The sequence below is a fragment of the Lepidothrix coronata genome, unplaced genomic scaffold (assembly GCF_001604755.1).
Source record: "Lepidothrix coronata isolate B3197 unplaced genomic scaffold, Lepidothrix_coronata-1.0 Scaffold32, whole genome shotgun sequence".
In the NCBI taxonomy this organism is placed as follows: Eukaryota; Metazoa; Chordata; class Aves; order Passeriformes; family Pipridae; genus Lepidothrix; species Lepidothrix coronata.
Window position 1 is genome coordinate 4,521,052 of NW_016690212.1, and position 19,324 is coordinate 4,540,375.

Sequence of the window (19,324 nt, forward strand, 5' to 3'; positions counted from 1 at the left end):
ACAAAACAAATACTTATTTGATGGTACATGTTATTTTACCTTTTAGAAAACAATGCCAAACGGTTGAAGGCCAGGAATGGCACCATCCTAAATCATCATCATCTGAAAGTGATGACATGCAGAAAATGCCAGATTCTGATTCACTATTCGCCTATTAAAAAAAAGAAAAATGGTGTTGATATTTTACTACAGAAGATTTAAGATTTTAGGACTGGTTTTATATGTCTTAAGACACAGTCACTCATTTGCACCTGTGGCATCATTTTGCCTCAAATACCAATAGGAATGTAACACAGAGGTTCAAGGAATGCAGTAAATAGGAATGGAGCGTTTTGATCTCCTTTTCTGAGATGCATCCTGAAATTTTTGGGTTTCATTCCCTGAGATTCATTTTTACACACCTATGGATTATCTTATGCTTAGGTGTAAGCCTTTTACAAGCTATCACTCTTTGGTCATCCACAGACTCACTCAAAGCACATGTTACTCTATGGTCCAATTACTGGAAAGCTGCAGGTTCAAGCTGGTTCCTGATAAACCACCTGGAAAAATTCAGTGTCATTAACAGACAAGTTTCAGACACAAATTAATACTCAGGAAAGGGAGACATGGGACCGACGGTATTTGTGCGTCTAAAAGGAGAGAGATCCATATTTCCTTTTCAGGTTGCAAATGAGTTAATAGAGGTTTTTAAAGCTTGCTATAGAGGGAACTACAGCAGTAGCAAAGTATTCTTAGAATAGGATCTCTTCAGAAAAAATGTGAACTCTATAAAGCAGCACTACAAGCCTACCCTGTGTGGTAAAAAGAAACAGAAAATCCAGTTTAAATAGAAACGGTATGGGTACTAAACAGATTATTTTTTTTAAACCAGTTTTCCTTTTCAAAAAACTTAACTCATTACTCATAAATCTTCATTCTAAAATGTTTCAGAACAACTCACCCTTTCGTGTCTGACTGGTGTTTCATCCACATCATTCTTGGAGAAGTTAGGATCATTGTTTGAAGATACTGGTGGAGGACGTGCATAGGAATGTAAACTTTTGCTTGTAGCTATTATGTGAACAGGAGATGATCTACAATAAAAACAAGTATTTTAAAATAGCTCAGATTAAGACAACTTGAGACTTCACTGCCGTTACTCCAAAATGCTTTTATTGCAAATATTTCTGTTTGAGTGAGCTGAACACCAAATAAACCTCCCACACACTAGTATTCAAATGGGATGATTAAAAGGTGCAAGCTCAGGCAAAGAGAATATTTAGCATAACTCCTGCATAGCTTCTATACAGCACCCAAATGACAGTATTACTTCCACAACAGCATCTCACTGTCACAATGCTGAAGTTTTTACAAATATATTGAAGTGAATACCCCATTCTTAAGAGTAAACAAAGACATCTGCTCCGCCCTAATAATTAAATCTCAACTGCATTACTATTAACAGCACCGCATTTAATTTTCTAAATATAAACCTAAGACTAGGATGTAAAATGAGAAGTGAAGCCCACAAATTTTCAAGATTCCACACTGCTGTTCACAGCCTCATGGAATTTACAGATCACAGACCTGAAACAGTTATCACTAAAACATACTTTGCATTAGATTTCCAATTAGCTCTGTTAAAAAAAATTTAAAAGTAAGTGCACTAGAAAGCGCTAAGAATTTAACACAATAAATTCTTTTTAATTTTTCATCTGCTGCTTCACATGAAGTAAACATCCATAATTTCTGGACCTGCTTTGACTAGGCAATGTTGTTATATCAATGTGTTATATCATCCCACCTCATTCATGTCTGGAAACTAAGCAGCTTTTGCACCAGACTCTGAGATGAGTCCTGTGCATACTTTTACAGAACAATAAGGATACTAAACAGATCAAAGAACAGAGCTCCAGTTCAAATTCAGAAGGTATAAGGAGTGAAGGAAATGTTTCTGGAGACACAGTATTACAAATCCCCACAGTTCAAAATTGAAAAGAATGTCAGTACCTGTTATAAAAAGCGCACTGCATCAAAGGACTCTGAGGACTTGTGGCTATATTTGCTAATTCTGTCAACCAGTTCACCCCATTCTCACAAGAATAAGCATTTTCTGGATTGCTGTTTGAGGTATGTTGGCTCCATGAAGGCCTTGAACATTCCTGATGTGAAACATCAGCACCAAGCTGAAAAAGTGCAGGTGGGGTAGAATCTGTCTGCACAGCCTGTAATTCAGGAAGATCATCTACAAACAAAAGCACAGATTACCATAATTATACCCAATTCTAGTTGACATCAAATATTGCAAATTTAAATAAAAAAGGAACCACAATAGTTTTATTTTTTTGTATCACAACTACCAACATTTTACAAATCCTATTCGTAATCCTGACAAAATGGCCCCAGAAATAGTAACACCTCTAGTCTAACGTACAGTCACACAAGAAATTTAAGAAAAAAATAAGTTAACTATATAAAAATGTAGTTCTGGTACCAGTTTACATAGAACTGTACTGCAGAACTATGCAAAATGTAGCATAGTTACACGCTTAACTGAAATATTAAAACATTCAACAAAAGGCAATTAAATTAATCTGTCCTAGCAGGTGTAACACTAAAAATTATCAATATCAAAGGCTATTCAAGATAAAAGTTTTCCACGTTCCACCAGGGAACTGGAATTAAGTCAGAAATCATGAAAGCTGAGTAGGGGTGAATTCCTGTCAGTAACCTACACCTTTCACATCCCATACAGAACAGCAGAATAGAGCCCAGCATGTTAACAGAAGCCTGTGTTATGCACTGCCACGTAACTAAGTTTCATTATTCTTAATCACTCCATGAGTTCAATTAAATGTGTTAATATTTCACTGATTATATCAATACTTTCTAATGTACATGCTGTTTTTCTCCAGTACATAAGAAGTGAAGTTAAATGTTCCTACAGACCAGAATCTTTATTTGCAGCAGATCTAAAGCAGCATAATTTCTCTTTAGGAGGAGCTCTTGAGCATCATGTTTGTTATTCTTGTGCCAAAAAATTGTTTCTCTGGGGATTAGTAGCAGAAATTTGTGGCTGTGAGTTCAAGTAAACATTTGAGTCAAAAGGCCAGCCTGTAAGAACTGGAAATGGGTTAAAGGGAAAAGTGACTTCAAAGTAAGACCTTCAGATGTCACAATTCACTGTCACATTCCCTGTCCTACTTAAGTTAAAAATCAGCATCAGCTTCCAGTAATTTCAGTATAGAAAATCTGCAATGAACTTCAGAATTCAGCTTCTCTTGAAAAAGTCATGTTATTTACCAAGTTCCATGTGCTCATCACAGGATGCATATCCAGGAGAAGAGGGCAGGTTTTCATTACACTTCAGCAACTCCAGTGACTCGTTCATTCCTGAAGTTCTCTTGTCCACTAGCAGAAGGAGTTTCTGAACTGCATTAGGCATTTGATTTGTCTTCACTTCCCACACCATGTTAGGATGCTCCAAAGCATCTGACTTTAAAGAGACAGAGGTTAAAAACTTGTATGCATGGGAACTGGTTTAAGTTGCCTCTGATACGGTACTTCATTACCAGAACTCCACAGTGTGTTGAGTATCACAGCATAATTCAGGGAAGTCTACAGATGATCTTGTACAATCCCTACAGAAAGCAGAGCTAGCTCTGAAGCTGGGAGGCTGCTTGGGGCCCTGGCCACTTGAGTTTCTAGTATCTTGAAGGATGGAGATTCCCTGACACTTCCTGGGAACCTGTTCCAGTGACCACTCTTGCTGTAAAGAAGCCGTTCCTTACACACATTTGAACTTTGCTTGCCACAGCCTGTGCCCACTGCCTCCAAGATCTGAGGTTATCTCCTCAACCACCATTCAAGCCAATGTAAACAACATTCACTGGTAGCCTAAGCCTCTCATCCCATCACAGAAGGCAATCAGATGGGTCAGACAAGATTTGACTTCGGCTAATCCATTCCAGCTATTCCCTAACCCAGACAATTTCTTGCCTTGTAAAACATGGCTGTCAGGAGGATTTGCCCCATAATATTTCTCAAGGCTAAGGTTAGGCTGGCCAGCCTGTAGTTTCCTCATATCCTCTTCCTCCTTGAAGCCAGATGTGACATTTTCTTTCTTCCAGACATTGGGAGCCCTCCTGCCAAAGAATCCACTGCATTTCGGAGACCACTCTCACAAGGTGTCCCTGCCTACAGCAGGGTGCTTGAAAACAGATGATCTTTAAGGTCCCTTCAAGCCCAAAACAATCCATGAATGACACTGGCCAGCTCCCTTGGAGGCATCCCATCCAATGCATGCCTCACAGAACCAGCCTGCCCCTCACTTGCTCCTCTTCTACCATAGACAAAGAAGTGTCTCACTCTGTCAGACCCATGTGGCTGCACCCAGGGACTTGAGAAAGCTGGAAACAGGCCTTGCAAATAAAGATCAAAGCAAAAATGTTGCCCTCAACCTTGTGACATCAGGTCTCCTGTGCCATTTAGCACCAGCCCCAAATTCTCCCTAGTCACCATTTCACCACTGTGGCGTCTCCACAGAAGCCTTTTCCAGTCCCTTCACATCCCTTGCCTCCAGGTGCAGTCTCAAGCACAGTGGACTGCAAACATCCTGAACAGCATTGCAAAGGGAAAGAAAAAGAAGTCTTTACTAGTAGATTTCACCGCAGTTTCATTTCCCTAAATCTCAGTACTGTAACATTTATCCCAAAAGCATTATTTTAAATTATCTTCAGCAGAGCACTGCGTGCTTATTCTACACAACCACTGCCTCTAAAAGCTGGCAAACAAGGTTATCCAATCTTTAGTAATTTCATTATCTACTGGGTTTTTTTCAGATGATGATGAATTAAAGCTACTATAACATGATTACCTTGTACTTTAATGAAGTGTCATTGAAAAAGTAATCACAAGACCTCATAAAGGAGCAGGAAACACAGCTCAGTAAGAAAGAAAATCTGAGAAGTCTACCTCCATGTTCACGTCCACTAAGTAAGGTACATTAAAGAAATACAAACAACAGCTAAAAACAGCCTAATATTTTCACATCACAAAATGACTGGGTTGGAAGGGACCTCTGGAGATCATCTAGTCCAACCCTCTCACTGCTAAAGCCGGTTCACCTACAGCAGGTTGCATGGGATTGTGTCCAGGAGAGTTCTGACTGGAAAATTTCTAACATTCTCATCTCTTAATCTTTCAAATACATGCAAAACTTAGAGAAACTTGCATGCCACACATAAAAGAATGTTTGATTCCACTCAAATGGCACTACTACAAAGCTAGGTCAGTTTATTCTGATTTTAAGGAGGTGGAGCAGAAAGTTTATTTGATTTGAATTTATTTTCATTTCTGTGGCCGGTCAGTGACATTAATTTCACCTCCAAGAAACATCTTTAATGCAAATTATTCCTCTATCATCCATGTGGGACAGCAGAAGTACAGAACACCACGAGAGCAGAAAGCTCAGCCATTTCTGCAGAAAGCTCAGACCTCAATAGAACAGGTCAGGACCTTGAAGATTATCTCCAACTAATCAACTCTGAAAAGCCACTCCTTGTTTTTCTGGCTTGTGTACGTCCTTCCTTTCCCCCCTTCTGCTTTGCTTTTTGCTCTATTTTTTCCTCTCTTCTTTTCCCATTTTCCTGCCAAAATGAACAAGCTAACTTATTTTTGTAACGCTACCTTCACCTTTCTTCCTGCCAGGTGCCAAGATTTGAAAGTACCTGCCCTGCTATCCCAACACACTGGAGGTCAGCAATAAGGTACAGACACAACATGCTAATCTGACAAGCAAGATACTTGCTTGAGAAATGAAGTGTTCCTCCAAGTCACAAAAATTTCTCTAAACCAAAGCCACCCATGTAAAAAAGCCAAAAAAATCCTCTAACAAATGAATTACAAAGAAATCATAAAAAACTTACAAAGAAAAACAAAGAAAGTGCCCAACTTTACTTTTTAATGTTTTTATTCTACTTGATTAAAGCCTGTTTTGGACATCACATGTTTCTCTTGTCCTTAGCCTTTCAACGGTTTAGAACATGAAACAGAATGGTCATTAATTCGCCTGTAAAGATTTTCTAAAATTCAACTTTATGTTCAAAACTTGTTGTGTCAGATGTTTTTTGGAAGCACGCTTCACAGGACTGTAATTACTACTGTCGTCTTTAGAGGCTAAGCAAAATTATTTATTGTTTTGTGCTTTAAAATAACTTGTCATGCTAAAACAAACAGCAGTATTAACAAAGACATTATTAACTGAACCATGTCTATTTCTGAAGGACAAAAATAAATGTGTGACAAGAGTAAATAAAGGCTGTGGCTGAGAAGGGGTTCAGCAGGAACTGGGCAACATCCACCCAAACCGCACTGCGCAGGAATGCCTGGGTGGAAGTGCTTCCCGTGTTTTTTTTCCTCCTGGTATTTGCCCTCCTTCCCCCAACCCACCGCCGAAGTCTCAGGCAACATCTACGCCTGAGCAACGCGCTGGATGGAGTTTAATTTGAACAGCTTCTCCAAGCAAAACACAGCATACTGGCAAGACTGGATCTCTCCCAGGGACTTTTCCTGGTGCAGCTGCTTTGATCAGGGATCCCTGCTCCCCATTCCCGGCCGTGCCAGGGAGCGCAGCACAGACAGAGCGTGATTCACCATGTTTTCCAAGCCCGGGCGGCCCGTTCGCGTGACGCAGGGCGGGCCGCGCTCCCCTCACGGAACAGACTCCCCCCGGGACCCTGAGGGCGACGTTCACAGCCCGATCCGGGCCCGGAGGGCTCTGGCGACGCCCGGGAAGCCCTCACAGCTCCCCGACTCACCCCCAGGAGCCCCCACGGCTCCCACCGCCCCCGGGCCGCCCCCCCACCCATCACGTGACCTTGTTTACACCCGCGGCCACACGGCGCATGCGCGCTCGGCCCCATTCATTCGTACTGCGTAACAGGGGCCCGGGGGGGCCCCCCCGCCCCGGCCGCCGCTCCCCCCGCGGGGCCGCCCGGGCCCCCCGCACCCCGCACCCGGCCCCCTGCCCCCACAGCCGCTGTCCCCGCGCCGGGCACAGCGCCCTCGCTCTGACAGATCGCGGCGGGCGGCCGCTCCCTCAGGGAAAACAAGTGGGGGACACCCGCCCTGCTCCACTTGTTTTCGGGTCTGGAGGGCCCGCAGGGGGGCCGGCTCACCGCGCAGGTTTCATCCCAGCCGCGCGGGACGGTGGCAGCTCCGCCGGGCCGGTCATGGAAGGCGCCCAGTAAACAATGTCCCGGGCTCCCTTCGCCGCCAAAAGCCTGCCCTCGCGGCTTCCTCGGCTCGGCCCGCGGCCGCCGCCGCTCCCCTCCAACCTCGCGGAACCGGCCTGCCCCCCGCGGCCGCCTCGCAGCCCCCAAAAGCGGCAGCTGCAAACTTTGTAGCACTTACCGAACCCGTCGCCATTACCGAGCTCCCCTCGGCTGCCCCCCCGCCCCAGCCCCGCTGCGGGTCCCGCCCACGCCCAGCGCTGCTCGGCCGTTGAGTGGCCAGAGACGACGTTGCTCAAGCCGTAGCCGCTTCCTATTGGCCGCCCGGCCTGCCTGTCAGGAACGCACCCGGAGGGCGGGCATGTTTTGACTCTCCCGCGCAGCGGATTGCACCGCGCTGCACATCAATCACCCGCACACGGCGTCCCGATTGGCCGGTGCCCCCGCTGACGCGCCGAGGGGCACTCTGGGAGCTGTAGTGCTCGCCGCCGCCCTTCCTTGCCCGCGGGGCGGCGGTGAGACCACAGCCCCCAGGGTGCCCCGCGCGGCGCCCGGCGGTGGTAAACAAGCGGTGCAGGGACACGTGTACCCGGCCCGGGCCGCGCCGCGACCCCCGCCCGCAGAGAGGGGGCTCTGTGGGATCCCCGCGGCCACCCGGGACACCCCTGCGTGTCAGCGCTGCACCGAAACAGGCTGCGCAGCGCCCTGGGCACCGCCCCGGCGCGGGGGGTGAGGGAAGTTACTAAAGGTCAGGCAGTGAGTCAGCACAGTCGGCCCTGCCCCGGTCTCGGCCCTGACGTCCCTTCCACTGAAAAAACACCGGCCCAAAATAAAAGTTGGTGAGGGGGGAAGAAAAATAAACTAAATTCATACAGGTTTATAAGTCCAGTAGTGTCTCCCGTACATTCCCATACATTTATTGCCAAAATAACAACGTGGTTTGGTTAAACATTACTTTTGACAGAGAAATGAAACTACAGATACTATGAGATTTGCCCACTTATCCAGTGACTGGGAGATCTTAGAGACAAAGCTCCTCCCGAGGCCACGTCCTCGTCACAAAATACAGTAATTACTAAGCATGACGTGATACAAAGCAAATGTACAATTCAAAAACAGTCAATATTTTAGAAACTGATGGAAGAGTTTCAACATTTTGCAGCTGTTTGGATTTTTTCAAGAAAAGCATTTCTTTCTTATCCTGTTTTCAATATCATTCCAATAATGAGTATGCGTCCTAAATCCTGTCTCAGAGCTTTTGTTGTTATTTGCTATCTTCAACAGCTCTGCCTTTCAGGCACGCTAACACAGCTTTGCGAGAATACAAGAAAAAAAAAAAGCACAATTTAAACAACTGGTTCCGTGTTCGTTGTCCCCTGACAAACGTGGTTAGTGGCCGCTAGAGGGAATGCTGGATTATTGTTCCCACAGGCCTACAAGCGTAACACAATTGGAAAGAAAAAAAGAAAATTAAAGCACATACACCGAAATTGTACTTAGCATCGAAACACACTCAGTATGCGGATGTCATTGGCACATCAGTTTAAGATTTGCCTTTTCCAAGAGGTTTGTCTGTTAGTAAAGTCATTGCCATCCGTAGGCACTGTTTGGAGAGATACATTACTTTGAAAAACACACAGTATCTTCCACACTGTGAACTGGAAACTATTACTTTTTATATGCAAGTTTAGCTTTAAAAAAAGAGTATAAAAGGCAATGCAATGGAATTTAATTCAAAATCTTCTGTGCTTAATGACCAAACCAACCAACCCTTTACAGAACGTTCTCCCAGTTCGAAAACATGAGTTAAACAAGTGCCTTGAGGAAAAATCTTAATATTGAGATTCAAATATTAAGCAACTAGACAGCTTATTATAATATCAACTGTCTACCCCACATTCCACAAGCTCACATTTTTCCTATATTTACAATTCAGGGTTTTCCTAAATAACTGATATATCTTTATATAAGAAAGATTTTGTAGCATCCTCTCTCTCAAATACATTTTTTTAATAAATAGAAAACTGGTAAACCGGGAATCATCTTTTTTACACCACTCCACAATAAAATTAATTTTAAAGCTGTGCTACTCCCCCTTTCTCTTTTGATCTCCCTTATGTATCTAAACAGCCTTTAGGCCCTTTGGAGAGACACCTGAGCTTCTGTGGCTTTTCATGAATTTCACTGCTGACCCTGCATCACCAGATGGAGACCTGGCAGAAGACCCGTGCATGCAGATGTCTCCCTTCTGCAAACAGGCTTCTCTGCTTGTGGTACAGCCACTTGCAAGGTAAAACTCACCATTTACTCTTCTGAAAGCTCCCCCTGCCATAGTGTGAAAGATGGAAAGGGCAGAGGCTGGATCAAGCAGCTACAGAAGATACAAGATCCTGTCTCAAGTCCCCTCAGATTCTTCAGAACAAGTTTGTTGGCCTAAAGATTCATATCATGTTATGTAGCCCATTTCCACCCTGTTATGTACTTTTTGAACCCAAAACACCCAAACAAAATAGCTGCACAGCTATTTGCTGTGAAGGCTCACAGTTCTCTACAAAACCTTACAAAACTGTTAGATGTGAAGCCCAGTCCTTTGAGATCCACTGGCCCGGATTCCAGACATAGGTCTAGACAAGTAAATACCACTGCTGAATTAGAGCCTTGATATCACACTGGAATCTATAGCATACCCAGAAAGCACAAAATATATGAATCCTAACTAGGACCAAGATTACAATCTTGTAATGATGAGTGTCTGAATTGTTTTGAGATTCTAAAAAGAGACATGTAAAACCTTTCTTATTTTCAAATATACCTTTTCTTCTTTGCATATAGTAAATTAACATTTACTCAGTGGGATGTAAGAGAAAATGAGTCAAAGGACAGGTAGCCCATGAAGTGGATGACAGCAGAAAACTATCAAAGCTTATTTACTAACCCCCTCGGTTCAAGGCAAATATGTATCATCTAAATTTCAGAATTAAGATTATGTCAATGCCATACCCCTTGAGCTGTATGTCTAGTCTCTAATTAAATCATTACACCCCCTCCACACACCCTACCTCGCCTTAGTCCATGCCCAAAATGAATGGGTGCTCAGAGAATGAATCAATACTGTGTAACACAGACACTGTTGGTAGCTTTGCTGATTCAGTTGCTTCTGCTGTTGTAAGAGGTAGAAAATAAGGTGGGGAATTGGGAAGTGTTAGTTGTGAGTTCCTGTCACATTATGGGTGCAGAAGCACAAGAAGCACAAAACAATTAGCAGAGTCTACACTATTAGAAAATACTGATTAATTTGCATCTTAGCTATTTACTTCTTAAAATTGCCAGCCACAAAGTTAAGAAATCACAAGGTAGATTTTTAAAATGAGTAATATTTCAAAGTCATATTAATAAAATGTTATATATTGGGTTTGTGCCTATCTCCACTTTTAATCCCTCCTGTCCAAAGCCAATCCTGCCCTTATGACACAGCTGTTACTGCTGACTCTCTGAAATACACCATATCATTATTTTAATTCTACTACAGCTGCTTTCTCATCCACATGTAGACATTCACCCTCAGTAATTAACTAATACTCCCCCAGACATCAGAGGAACCCTGCTCACCATAGCTTCCACTCCTACCCAACGTGGCAGCCTCTGTTCTGCCAGACCGTCTCACACCAGTTTTCTCCTGTCACAATGACTCCTGTATCTCCTAAAGCTATTTGTACTCATTCTCTCTTCTCACAGCTGTTTGTGGCTGACTGCAATGGTGGTAGGCTCCCTCCACCTTCCTAAGGACAACTCTAGGCATGCCCATCCCCACATTTCACCTCTTCAATCTCCTCACAGAAGATGCTGTCGGGAATGAAAAGCAGAGGAACAAAGAACTTGTTGCTCTCAGGAATTAATTTTTCCCTTGAGTGCTAGAAGGGAAACTTCACTTGCTTCCTGCAGTCTGTTCAAGGTGGGGAGAAATGGAATAAATAACAGGCCAGAGATGATTTTTTCTTCTAAGACAGATCAGGAATTAATGAGAAATTTATTTCATGTCATTAAGGCACAGATTCCAGTTTTAGCTAAATTTTATCACCTACAAAAATAAAGCAAGACAAAGGTGACAATAGTATTAGGCAAAAAATAAAGGCTTGATATATCATAAAAACAATCCAGAAGAGTGATAAATAAGAAAACCATCTATCCCAGCTCAAAGCTTTCAGAAAAACAATTCAAGAAGAGATTATAGACCATCTGTAGGTTTTCTTTATGCGGATTGGTAAATTAAAATGCCCAGGAGTGTTTCTGGAATACAATCATCTGTAATGAAATTTGTTTTAGAATTTTTTTGGTAAATGGTAAATTTTTTTGCAGGCCAATAATAAATAATTTTTGGATAGGATTTGGGAGCTACCACAGGCTAAGGACTGTTCTCAGTTGGCCATCTGTGTATGACCATCCCTTATGGAAAGCTGGAAAAAAGCTTCCAAGACAGCTTATACACGAGCCCAGACAAATACTGGAAAAAAGTATGAGTGTTGGTCATTCAATGCCTCTGTACTAGCAAATAGTCTCAGGCACATAAGATTTCCCATGATAGATATAACTATACAGATGCAGCAAAAAACTAAAGGTAGAGTGAAGCTAAGGTTGCTTAAGATAGTCACACCACCTGACTCCACAAGGACAAAGCAATAAAGAGAAAAAGAAGATAGAGCTTCATGATAAGTTGGATGGCTTTTTCCAAGTAAGACATTTATCAGAACTGAATTTCCAGAATCTTCAGAGATATAAGGGAGCAGATCCCGGAGGCTCACTCGGCTGCCAGGATATCAGTCATCCACAGAGACCTGCACAGAGCATTATCATCTCCCAAAACTTCATAGCTGCTCAGCTGAAATAATTCAGTACCTTCAAAGAAGAAAGGACAAAGTATTCATATCATGCCATTATGCTCTTTTTAGGCTGTCTTGATTTAATTTATGTCAGTAAGAAAAGGTTGAGTCAGCAGATACTGTCACAATGGCCTAGTATAACCTAATGTCAGAGCTTTTCACGTGGTTTTGACTGGGCAGCTTCTTTTGTGTAATAGCTTGGTCTTTGTTCCTTCCCTGTTCCCCCCATACACACATATGCCTCTACCAGTTCTAAGGAAGAAACACAACCCTACCCACGGTATTCCCACAGCCATGGCAATGCCAGTACTGCACTCCAGCACATTCTGACTTGCCATTAGGGAAGAGACAAGGATGGGACAAAGGGGATGGGGAAAAGGAAGTTTCTGTCCGATGAACTGGACCTAGCCAGTCACTCCACTTGCCTTACATCCCCCTACTGCCACTGGCTCTTCACATGGCTGTCAGAAGAAAGATCTTTTAGAGGGAAATAGAGAAATGGTGTGAAGGAAGAGACAATGTTAAAATTTAATTTTCTTTGGGCTTTTCATATCCTACCAAGATTATTCAGGCAGTCAACAGCAGCGATCTGTATGTACTCAGCATACAAAGAGGCTACTCCTCCCAGATAAAACTGCAAGTAATAATTGAGAACTACAGACACAGGAAACTAAAAAACAAACAAACAAACAAAAAAACCCAAACAGCACACCTATAGCCATCACATGTATAATTGGATAAAAGAGCTTTGAACTAACATAAAAACTTTAGCAAGAGCATGTAAGAATGTCCATGCTGTGGCAATTGACTTTCAGCAAAGCACTTTGTTCAGCAAAAGCTATAAGATGCAGTAAGCATCTGAAAAAAAGAAGACTAGGAATTGCCAGTTCTGTGGAGGATGACCAGCAGATACTGATTTTGCACATCTGGGAACTCTTGATATTGAATAAACAATAATGTTTGCCACGGCAAGTGTGTCATGAACTACAAAATGGCACAATCATGACATAACTATCCTAGAGTCACCTTACAGAAAGCTTAAAGCACCAAATATTTCAAGCAAAACAAACCCAAAACACTAAAACCAGACATACCATTTCAGCAAGGACCAGAATAGTCTTTACTGAATAAAAAAGACAACATTAGGGAAGAAGATGGAGTGACAGTGGTTTAGGTAGTAAATGGTTTCACAACACTCTTCAGAGGTTTGCCTCAAGACTTCCACGACTGGTCACTTCTGGACCTCGTACAGGAGATCCAGAAGGGAATGATTTCAGAAGTGTTTATTTCAGATGACTTTGAATTAAATATCATGGAGCACAATGTCATTTGACATTTAAAAAGTGATGGCATCAGCACTAGGACCAAGGAAGCTTGCTTTCCTCAGGGTTTGTGTCTTGTGATTGACTGTGGGGCTGTGGTCAAATTCTTTTCCCCCTGATTAAGGCATTTGTAAACAAACACTTGCTGCCATGTGGATTCTCTTTCTCTTAGTAACCACTGAGCCATGAATGCCTCTCCTACAGGATTCCTCTCAGGCTTTTCTCTCCTCACTCAGTGGGGCATATTTTCAACAAGCAATTGGAGCTTCCCCCCCCCCTTTTTTTTTCCTGTTTAGAACTTAACCATGTGTCAAATTAATTTAAATCACGTGCAGAATTATAAATCACTGTTAAGGTGGGCAGAAAGGAGAGAGACAAACCAACACATAGGTGCCAGGGAACTGCCAAAGTACCGTTCCTTTAGTTACCCTGCTACAAACAAGGACAAATCAAGGATAAAAATCTTTAATAACCAAAGCACAAACACAGATAGTCTCATAAGGTAAACCTGACATAGTATTGTTTAAAATTATTAGAATTATCTACCTTTTCTTGAAAGGTCTTTAAAAAAAACAGTGACTTGTTATGATTTCCTTCTTAGGATGAACACTCACCACATTTATGACATGAAGACTGGCATATTTGAAGTGTACATATGAACAGATCCAGGAGAGATCCCAAGTGCTGACTGATGAACGATATAATGATTTGGATGAAACTTAAAAAGTGACAATTTATTACTGTCGGTTAAGACCCCCTGAATTCACCAACAAAGAAAATTCCAGAAACCATCCAGTGCCAAGAGCAACACCATAAAACTGCTGCAACATGAAGTTGTACTTTGGGACTCAGAAAATCCAAAGTCACTCCACAGCTTTTTCCCAGCTATAAACTATGGAGCAAATCATCAAATACAAAGTAGTTATGACAATTACCACACCAACATGTTGTCTCTTCTGAGTAGACAGAGCATCCGCATAATGTCATTTATGAAAATCAACATGAAAGTGTTAAGAATTATGATTTTTTTTAATAAATGAATATAAATAGGTCACTTGTAACTTTATGACAATGGAATTAAAAGACAACAATATCAATAAACATAGATTTTTATATATAAAAGTGTTGTTTATTGTAAGGAAACTTTAAATATAACCAACAATATTGAAAATATCATGACTGGCATTTATGGCCTTGATTGTAGTTTACTGCCGTACAAGTAATTTCTAGCATTTTTCTTAGTCACATCAAGCCAGTGCAAAATATAGGTAGCTTTTAGAGATTAAGCATACAGAATGACAAGAGTGTAGATTTTGGTTACCTGACATTTCCTTCTAGTTTAACAGGCTTCTCTTTTTTTCCATAAATCAAAAGTACAAAGGCAAGTTATCATATGTGCAATTATTCACACCAGGTTTCTAGGTTAAAAAAAAAATTACATTGGTAAATTTTGCTCAGATTGTACTTTTTTACGAATCTGACTTATAATTTATACCATACTGCATGATATAAATGATATATTATTATATAATCATAATTTCATATACAGGTATGATTATATAAATTGTCAGAACATATCACTAACTGTAGGGTAATGATTGCATCAACATACACAAATGTATGGCATTAGAAAAGTCATTATCTAAGAAGGAAAGATGTTATAATTCAGGTGTTTGAAACAGGGCATAAGCAGCCTTCCACCAACTCTTGCAGTGTTATTTTGGCAGAACTACTGCCCATTGCCAGTATGTGCACGAGTTTTCCATGTACATCAACAGACAGGTCAGTAAGCAGTATTAAAATTGGGCTGTGCCTGAAATTTCCAGTCACAGACCCTTGTAAGCAATGAGCCCTGTGCTCCTAATTCAGATGATATTCCCTCTCCTCAGTCTTAGAAGGTATCCCATGCTATTATGGCTGAAGACATTACTTCATGATGACCTACCAGGTTTTTGAAAGCAAGACATGTTAGGTTTAACAATAACAGATGAGTGCAAAGCTTTGGAAGTACTGATCTTTTAAGTTAAAAATACTTTTACACTTCCTGATAAGGATTTTCAAGGACAAGCTTAGTTTAGCATGGCTTTCAATATCAATCACTTTAGTAATTGATCTTTGATAGCTAAGATTAGACTGCAAGAAGAGAGATATACAGCGATCATTTAATTTGAAACAGGTAAAAGATTTAACATAAAAAAGGTAAGATCTAAAAAACAATTAACTAGAGAACAAGCATAGATAGAGAAGACAAAATGCATAAATGTAAAAAAAGGGAGAAGGAAAACAATATAGGTTATGTATGATTAGGTAGAACATGACAATGACCCATGCCTTTGCTTTGAAAGCATTAAGGTTAATTTGTCAGCTGTCCTCACTCATGTACAGAATGCGTATAACTAATAAAAAATGCAGTTTATTGCAAAGATACACAAAGTCCTCTAAATTGCATAAGATATTACAATGTCGTGCTGAAACATGACATATTAAACAAAGAGGACTTTAAAACGAATTACAAAATGTTAAAAATCAGATTTGGGTCATGAGCGTTACACAAAACGCGTTGTCATGCTTTATCTTACGATTAATCTTGTGATTCACTACATCTGTGATATATGCAACATAAAATCATGACAATTGTAATAGAAAGTAATATCTACTGTATATCTTCTGTATTAATACATATAAACACTTTGTGTGCACTAATACTTTCAACGTATCACATTCAAACTAACAGTCTTTCCAGAAAAGTTGTAACGTTTTTTGAAGAACAGAAGCTGGTTTAACAAGTTCATCGCATGTGAGGGGTTTGTTTTTAAATCTATTCTTTATGGAAATGCTGTGTTAAAGGATTTGATTTCCAAAGGTGCTGTGCTAATACATGTCGTCCTAATAGCAGGTGGAACCATCAACTCTAAGCACTTTTAAAAATCAAGTCCACAATTTAATGAATTGCTATTTTGTTTACTAGTATTCCCACTGTAATAAGTAAAAAAAACAGAACAAAACAAAAACAAACAAACAAAAAAAACCCCCAACCAAAATCAAACCAAACCAAAAAACCCCAAACCCACTCTTAAAATCACAGAAAATGCTTGGCATCTATAGGAAGAGAGACAATTTCTCAGTGGACTAACCACTACTGTGCTATATTCTCATAACGGATCTTGTTGCTCCACTGTTTAGTTCATGCACTGGTATCAGCAATGTCCATGTTTGTTCCAAACAGAGCAACTAGCTGCTCTTCATAGTTTGCAATGTTTCTTTTCAGAATTTCCATACAAGGTCCCAAAAGCCTTTCAAATGCCTGCACGTCCATAACTAAGATAAAAAGGGAGAGAAAGAATATGATGTGCTCATCAGTTACAGACACTAACCCTGATATTTATGACATTCCAATGTAAAATTTTAAATGACAACAAAGCAGATACTACTGTATAATTAGAAAAAGATAATTAGGAGCTAAACATCAGACCCTGAAAAGCAATGTATGCAAAGGGTTGTCTATGAACACAACTCCTATAGTCTTCACTTTTCCTGCACCTGAGACTACAGTGTGATGGAATGATTAATTAACAGGTGGTGAAGACAAAGAGTTTGTTAAGAGCTTAAATCATGGTGATAAAATGGGACAGGATTTTTAAGAGTTATTTCTTAGATGAGTCAGTCTACTGAGAAAAGAAGTACTTTACCTTTCTGCAGACTATTAGACATTAATCTGATAGTTATAAATGGTTTGCAGCAATACTCTGCACAATTTTTAATTCTGTGCAATAAGAGAAATGTTGGAGAATTTGTGTTTAATAGTATTTATCAATTGCAAATAATTTGTGCAGCTAAATAACATAGATAGGAATGCACAGCAATAGCTGATGTACTTAAACAGCCTTATTTAGGTAAATGTTATTAAATCTTATATTCTGGAGAAAGACAGATAAATACAAATAAAACCAACCAAATAGATTATGTATCATTTTATATTAGATATAAAATATTATTGAACAATACCTAAACATTTGACAGTGCCAAGAGCAAATGCAGACGCAGCTCGTGGTTTGTTAGTTACAAGAGCAAGTTCTCCAAAATATTGTCCTCTTGAGCATCGAGCTATTTCAACTGCTCCATTCTCTTCTAGATCTTGTTTACCCTGAAATATTACATAAAAAAAAGAAAGAAAATTATGAGTATGAGGGAGAGACTTGCTGAACTCAGGACTGAATAAGCAAAGTTAGTGACAATGATAGCATCACCATCTAACACTCACAACAAATCAATATTAAAAAAAAAAAAAAGTTCAGTGTTTTAGGGATGTTTACCTTCCTTGTCATTATAATCCTTACTTCACCAGATTCTACAATGAAGAAAGAATCAGCCAAGTCACCCTGCGCAAGACAAAAAATAAAGTGAGTAAAGGAAATATAGTTTCCCTTTTAGTTTCATTAACATTAAAATATTTGCAACCAGTGCCTTGAAGCTCATCTTTCTGATACCTGTTGGAAAAGAAATCACTTTTAATTTGAAAACCATACTCTAGGCACACAATCAAAACATCTATATGGAACTGCCAGCAAGGACTTTTCATGGAACGACATAGCTGACTGTGCCTTACACAAAAACCAGAAAACCAATGTTATAGAAGATTTTTAGGATCCTTACTACTGTTTCTTCACTTCTGCATTTCTTTGAAATTATTTCACTTACTGAGTTTCCAGTATAAAAAGCCTCCAAGGGCTATTTGATATCCAGTATTTAGCTGGGGGAAGACAATCTCAGTTGCCTATTCTGAAGAGTTTATTTCTGCATTCTTTTTCAAAATGCTACCGTATTTTAACAATAAAAAAAAGTTAAGTCCTCAGAGCTCCTCATTGGAAACATGTTTATGTAATTTGAGTTTCTAAGTATACTAAAAGTGTTGTTGACTCCTTTATTATACCAACAAAGAGGGCTGTTTTTCAAAGTACTGTAAGTGAAAAGTTAGCTTTTGAAACAAAATAATCACCTCTCTTAGATACAAGATTCATTGGTTTTGTTTAGGTGAGAAAAAATATAGTTTATTAGTATGCATTGTCTATAGATACCATGATTACTGTTACGCACTGGAAAAGAAAAACTAAAACTAGAAATAAACTGTACCTGAGCAATGATTTGTTCTCCATCTTTGTACACTTTGGTACCAATCACATCAACCACTTTTAAACGCTCAGACATCTTCATTTAAAAAGAGAAAATGTAGAAATATTTAGTTAACATTATTATACTATATATTTAGAAAACACTTTCATATTTCTTTTCATGGATCTTTGCACAGAATAGTGTATCTTGATTTTCCTGTTTTGATAACCATTAAAAAAAGAACTGCTGAACAATGTTCCAGAGGGTATATTACAGTTTTAATAGCCAGGTATTTTGATAGAACTTCCATTTTTGTAAGAAGTCTATATATTCCAAGTCTTCAAAAATTATTTTTAAATACAATATTAACAATAATTCTTTATCCCAAATTTAAAAAAACCCCAAAGTATGCAAACTTTTATAGTGGAGAAACTTTGAATTCCAAATTTAAACTCTTGAAAACCAGAATCTTATCAGACATCTCTGATACAGCCATTAAAATAATTCGATAGAAATCTTACTTCTAAAGATTTAAGGAATGGCAATGACTCAATAAAACTTTCATACATTCTTCTCTTTTTGGCATTATTTTTTACAATGATTCTTCGGAATGTTACCCTGTCCTGAAAACACAAAGAGAAAAAGAGAGTTTATTAACAGAAAATATGTTTGTGCTAGAAAATACTTTAGAAATGGCTGAATATGTTCAAATTACCCCATTTTAGTCACTCAATATAGCTGTCAAACTAGCTGGCCAGTCTCTCCCTACAGTCAGTTGCAAAAGATTCCTCTAGAGGTCAAT

The 19,324-nt window shown here is 39.9% G+C and overlaps 2 protein-coding genes across 2 annotated transcripts in view; both read right to left on the reverse strand.

The window, feature by feature from the left end:
- Window positions 1–7,583, reverse strand: part of HBP1 (HMG-box transcription factor 1) — a 17,716-nt gene extending 10,133 nt beyond the window's left edge. The window contains exons 1-5 of the mRNA XM_017811453.1: window positions 7,396–7,583; window positions 3,286–3,478; window positions 1,993–2,227; window positions 944–1,076; window positions 28–151 (exon numbers count right to left, since the gene is read on the reverse strand). Coding sequence (XP_017666942.1) covers window positions 28–151; window positions 944–1,076; window positions 1,993–2,227; window positions 3,286–3,478; window positions 7,396–7,410 — 700 coding nt within the window. The 5' untranslated portion in view covers window positions 7,411–7,583. The remainder of the gene's footprint in view (window positions 1–27; window positions 152–943; window positions 1,077–1,992; window positions 2,228–3,285; window positions 3,479–7,395) is intronic.
- Window positions 7,584–14,519: 6,936 nt separating this feature from the next.
- The window catches only part of PRKAR2B (protein kinase cAMP-dependent type II regulatory subunit beta), an 84,814-nt gene continuing 80,009 nt past the window's right edge, over window positions 14,520–19,324 (reverse strand). The window contains exons 7-11 of the mRNA XM_017811585.1: window positions 19,044–19,145; window positions 18,544–18,618; window positions 17,727–17,792; window positions 17,419–17,557; window positions 14,520–16,731 (exon numbers count right to left, since the gene is read on the reverse strand). Coding sequence (XP_017667074.1) covers window positions 16,598–16,731; window positions 17,419–17,557; window positions 17,727–17,792; window positions 18,544–18,618; window positions 19,044–19,145 — 516 coding nt within the window. The 3' untranslated portion in view covers window positions 14,520–16,597. The remainder of the gene's footprint in view (window positions 16,732–17,418; window positions 17,558–17,726; window positions 17,793–18,543; window positions 18,619–19,043; window positions 19,146–19,324) is intronic.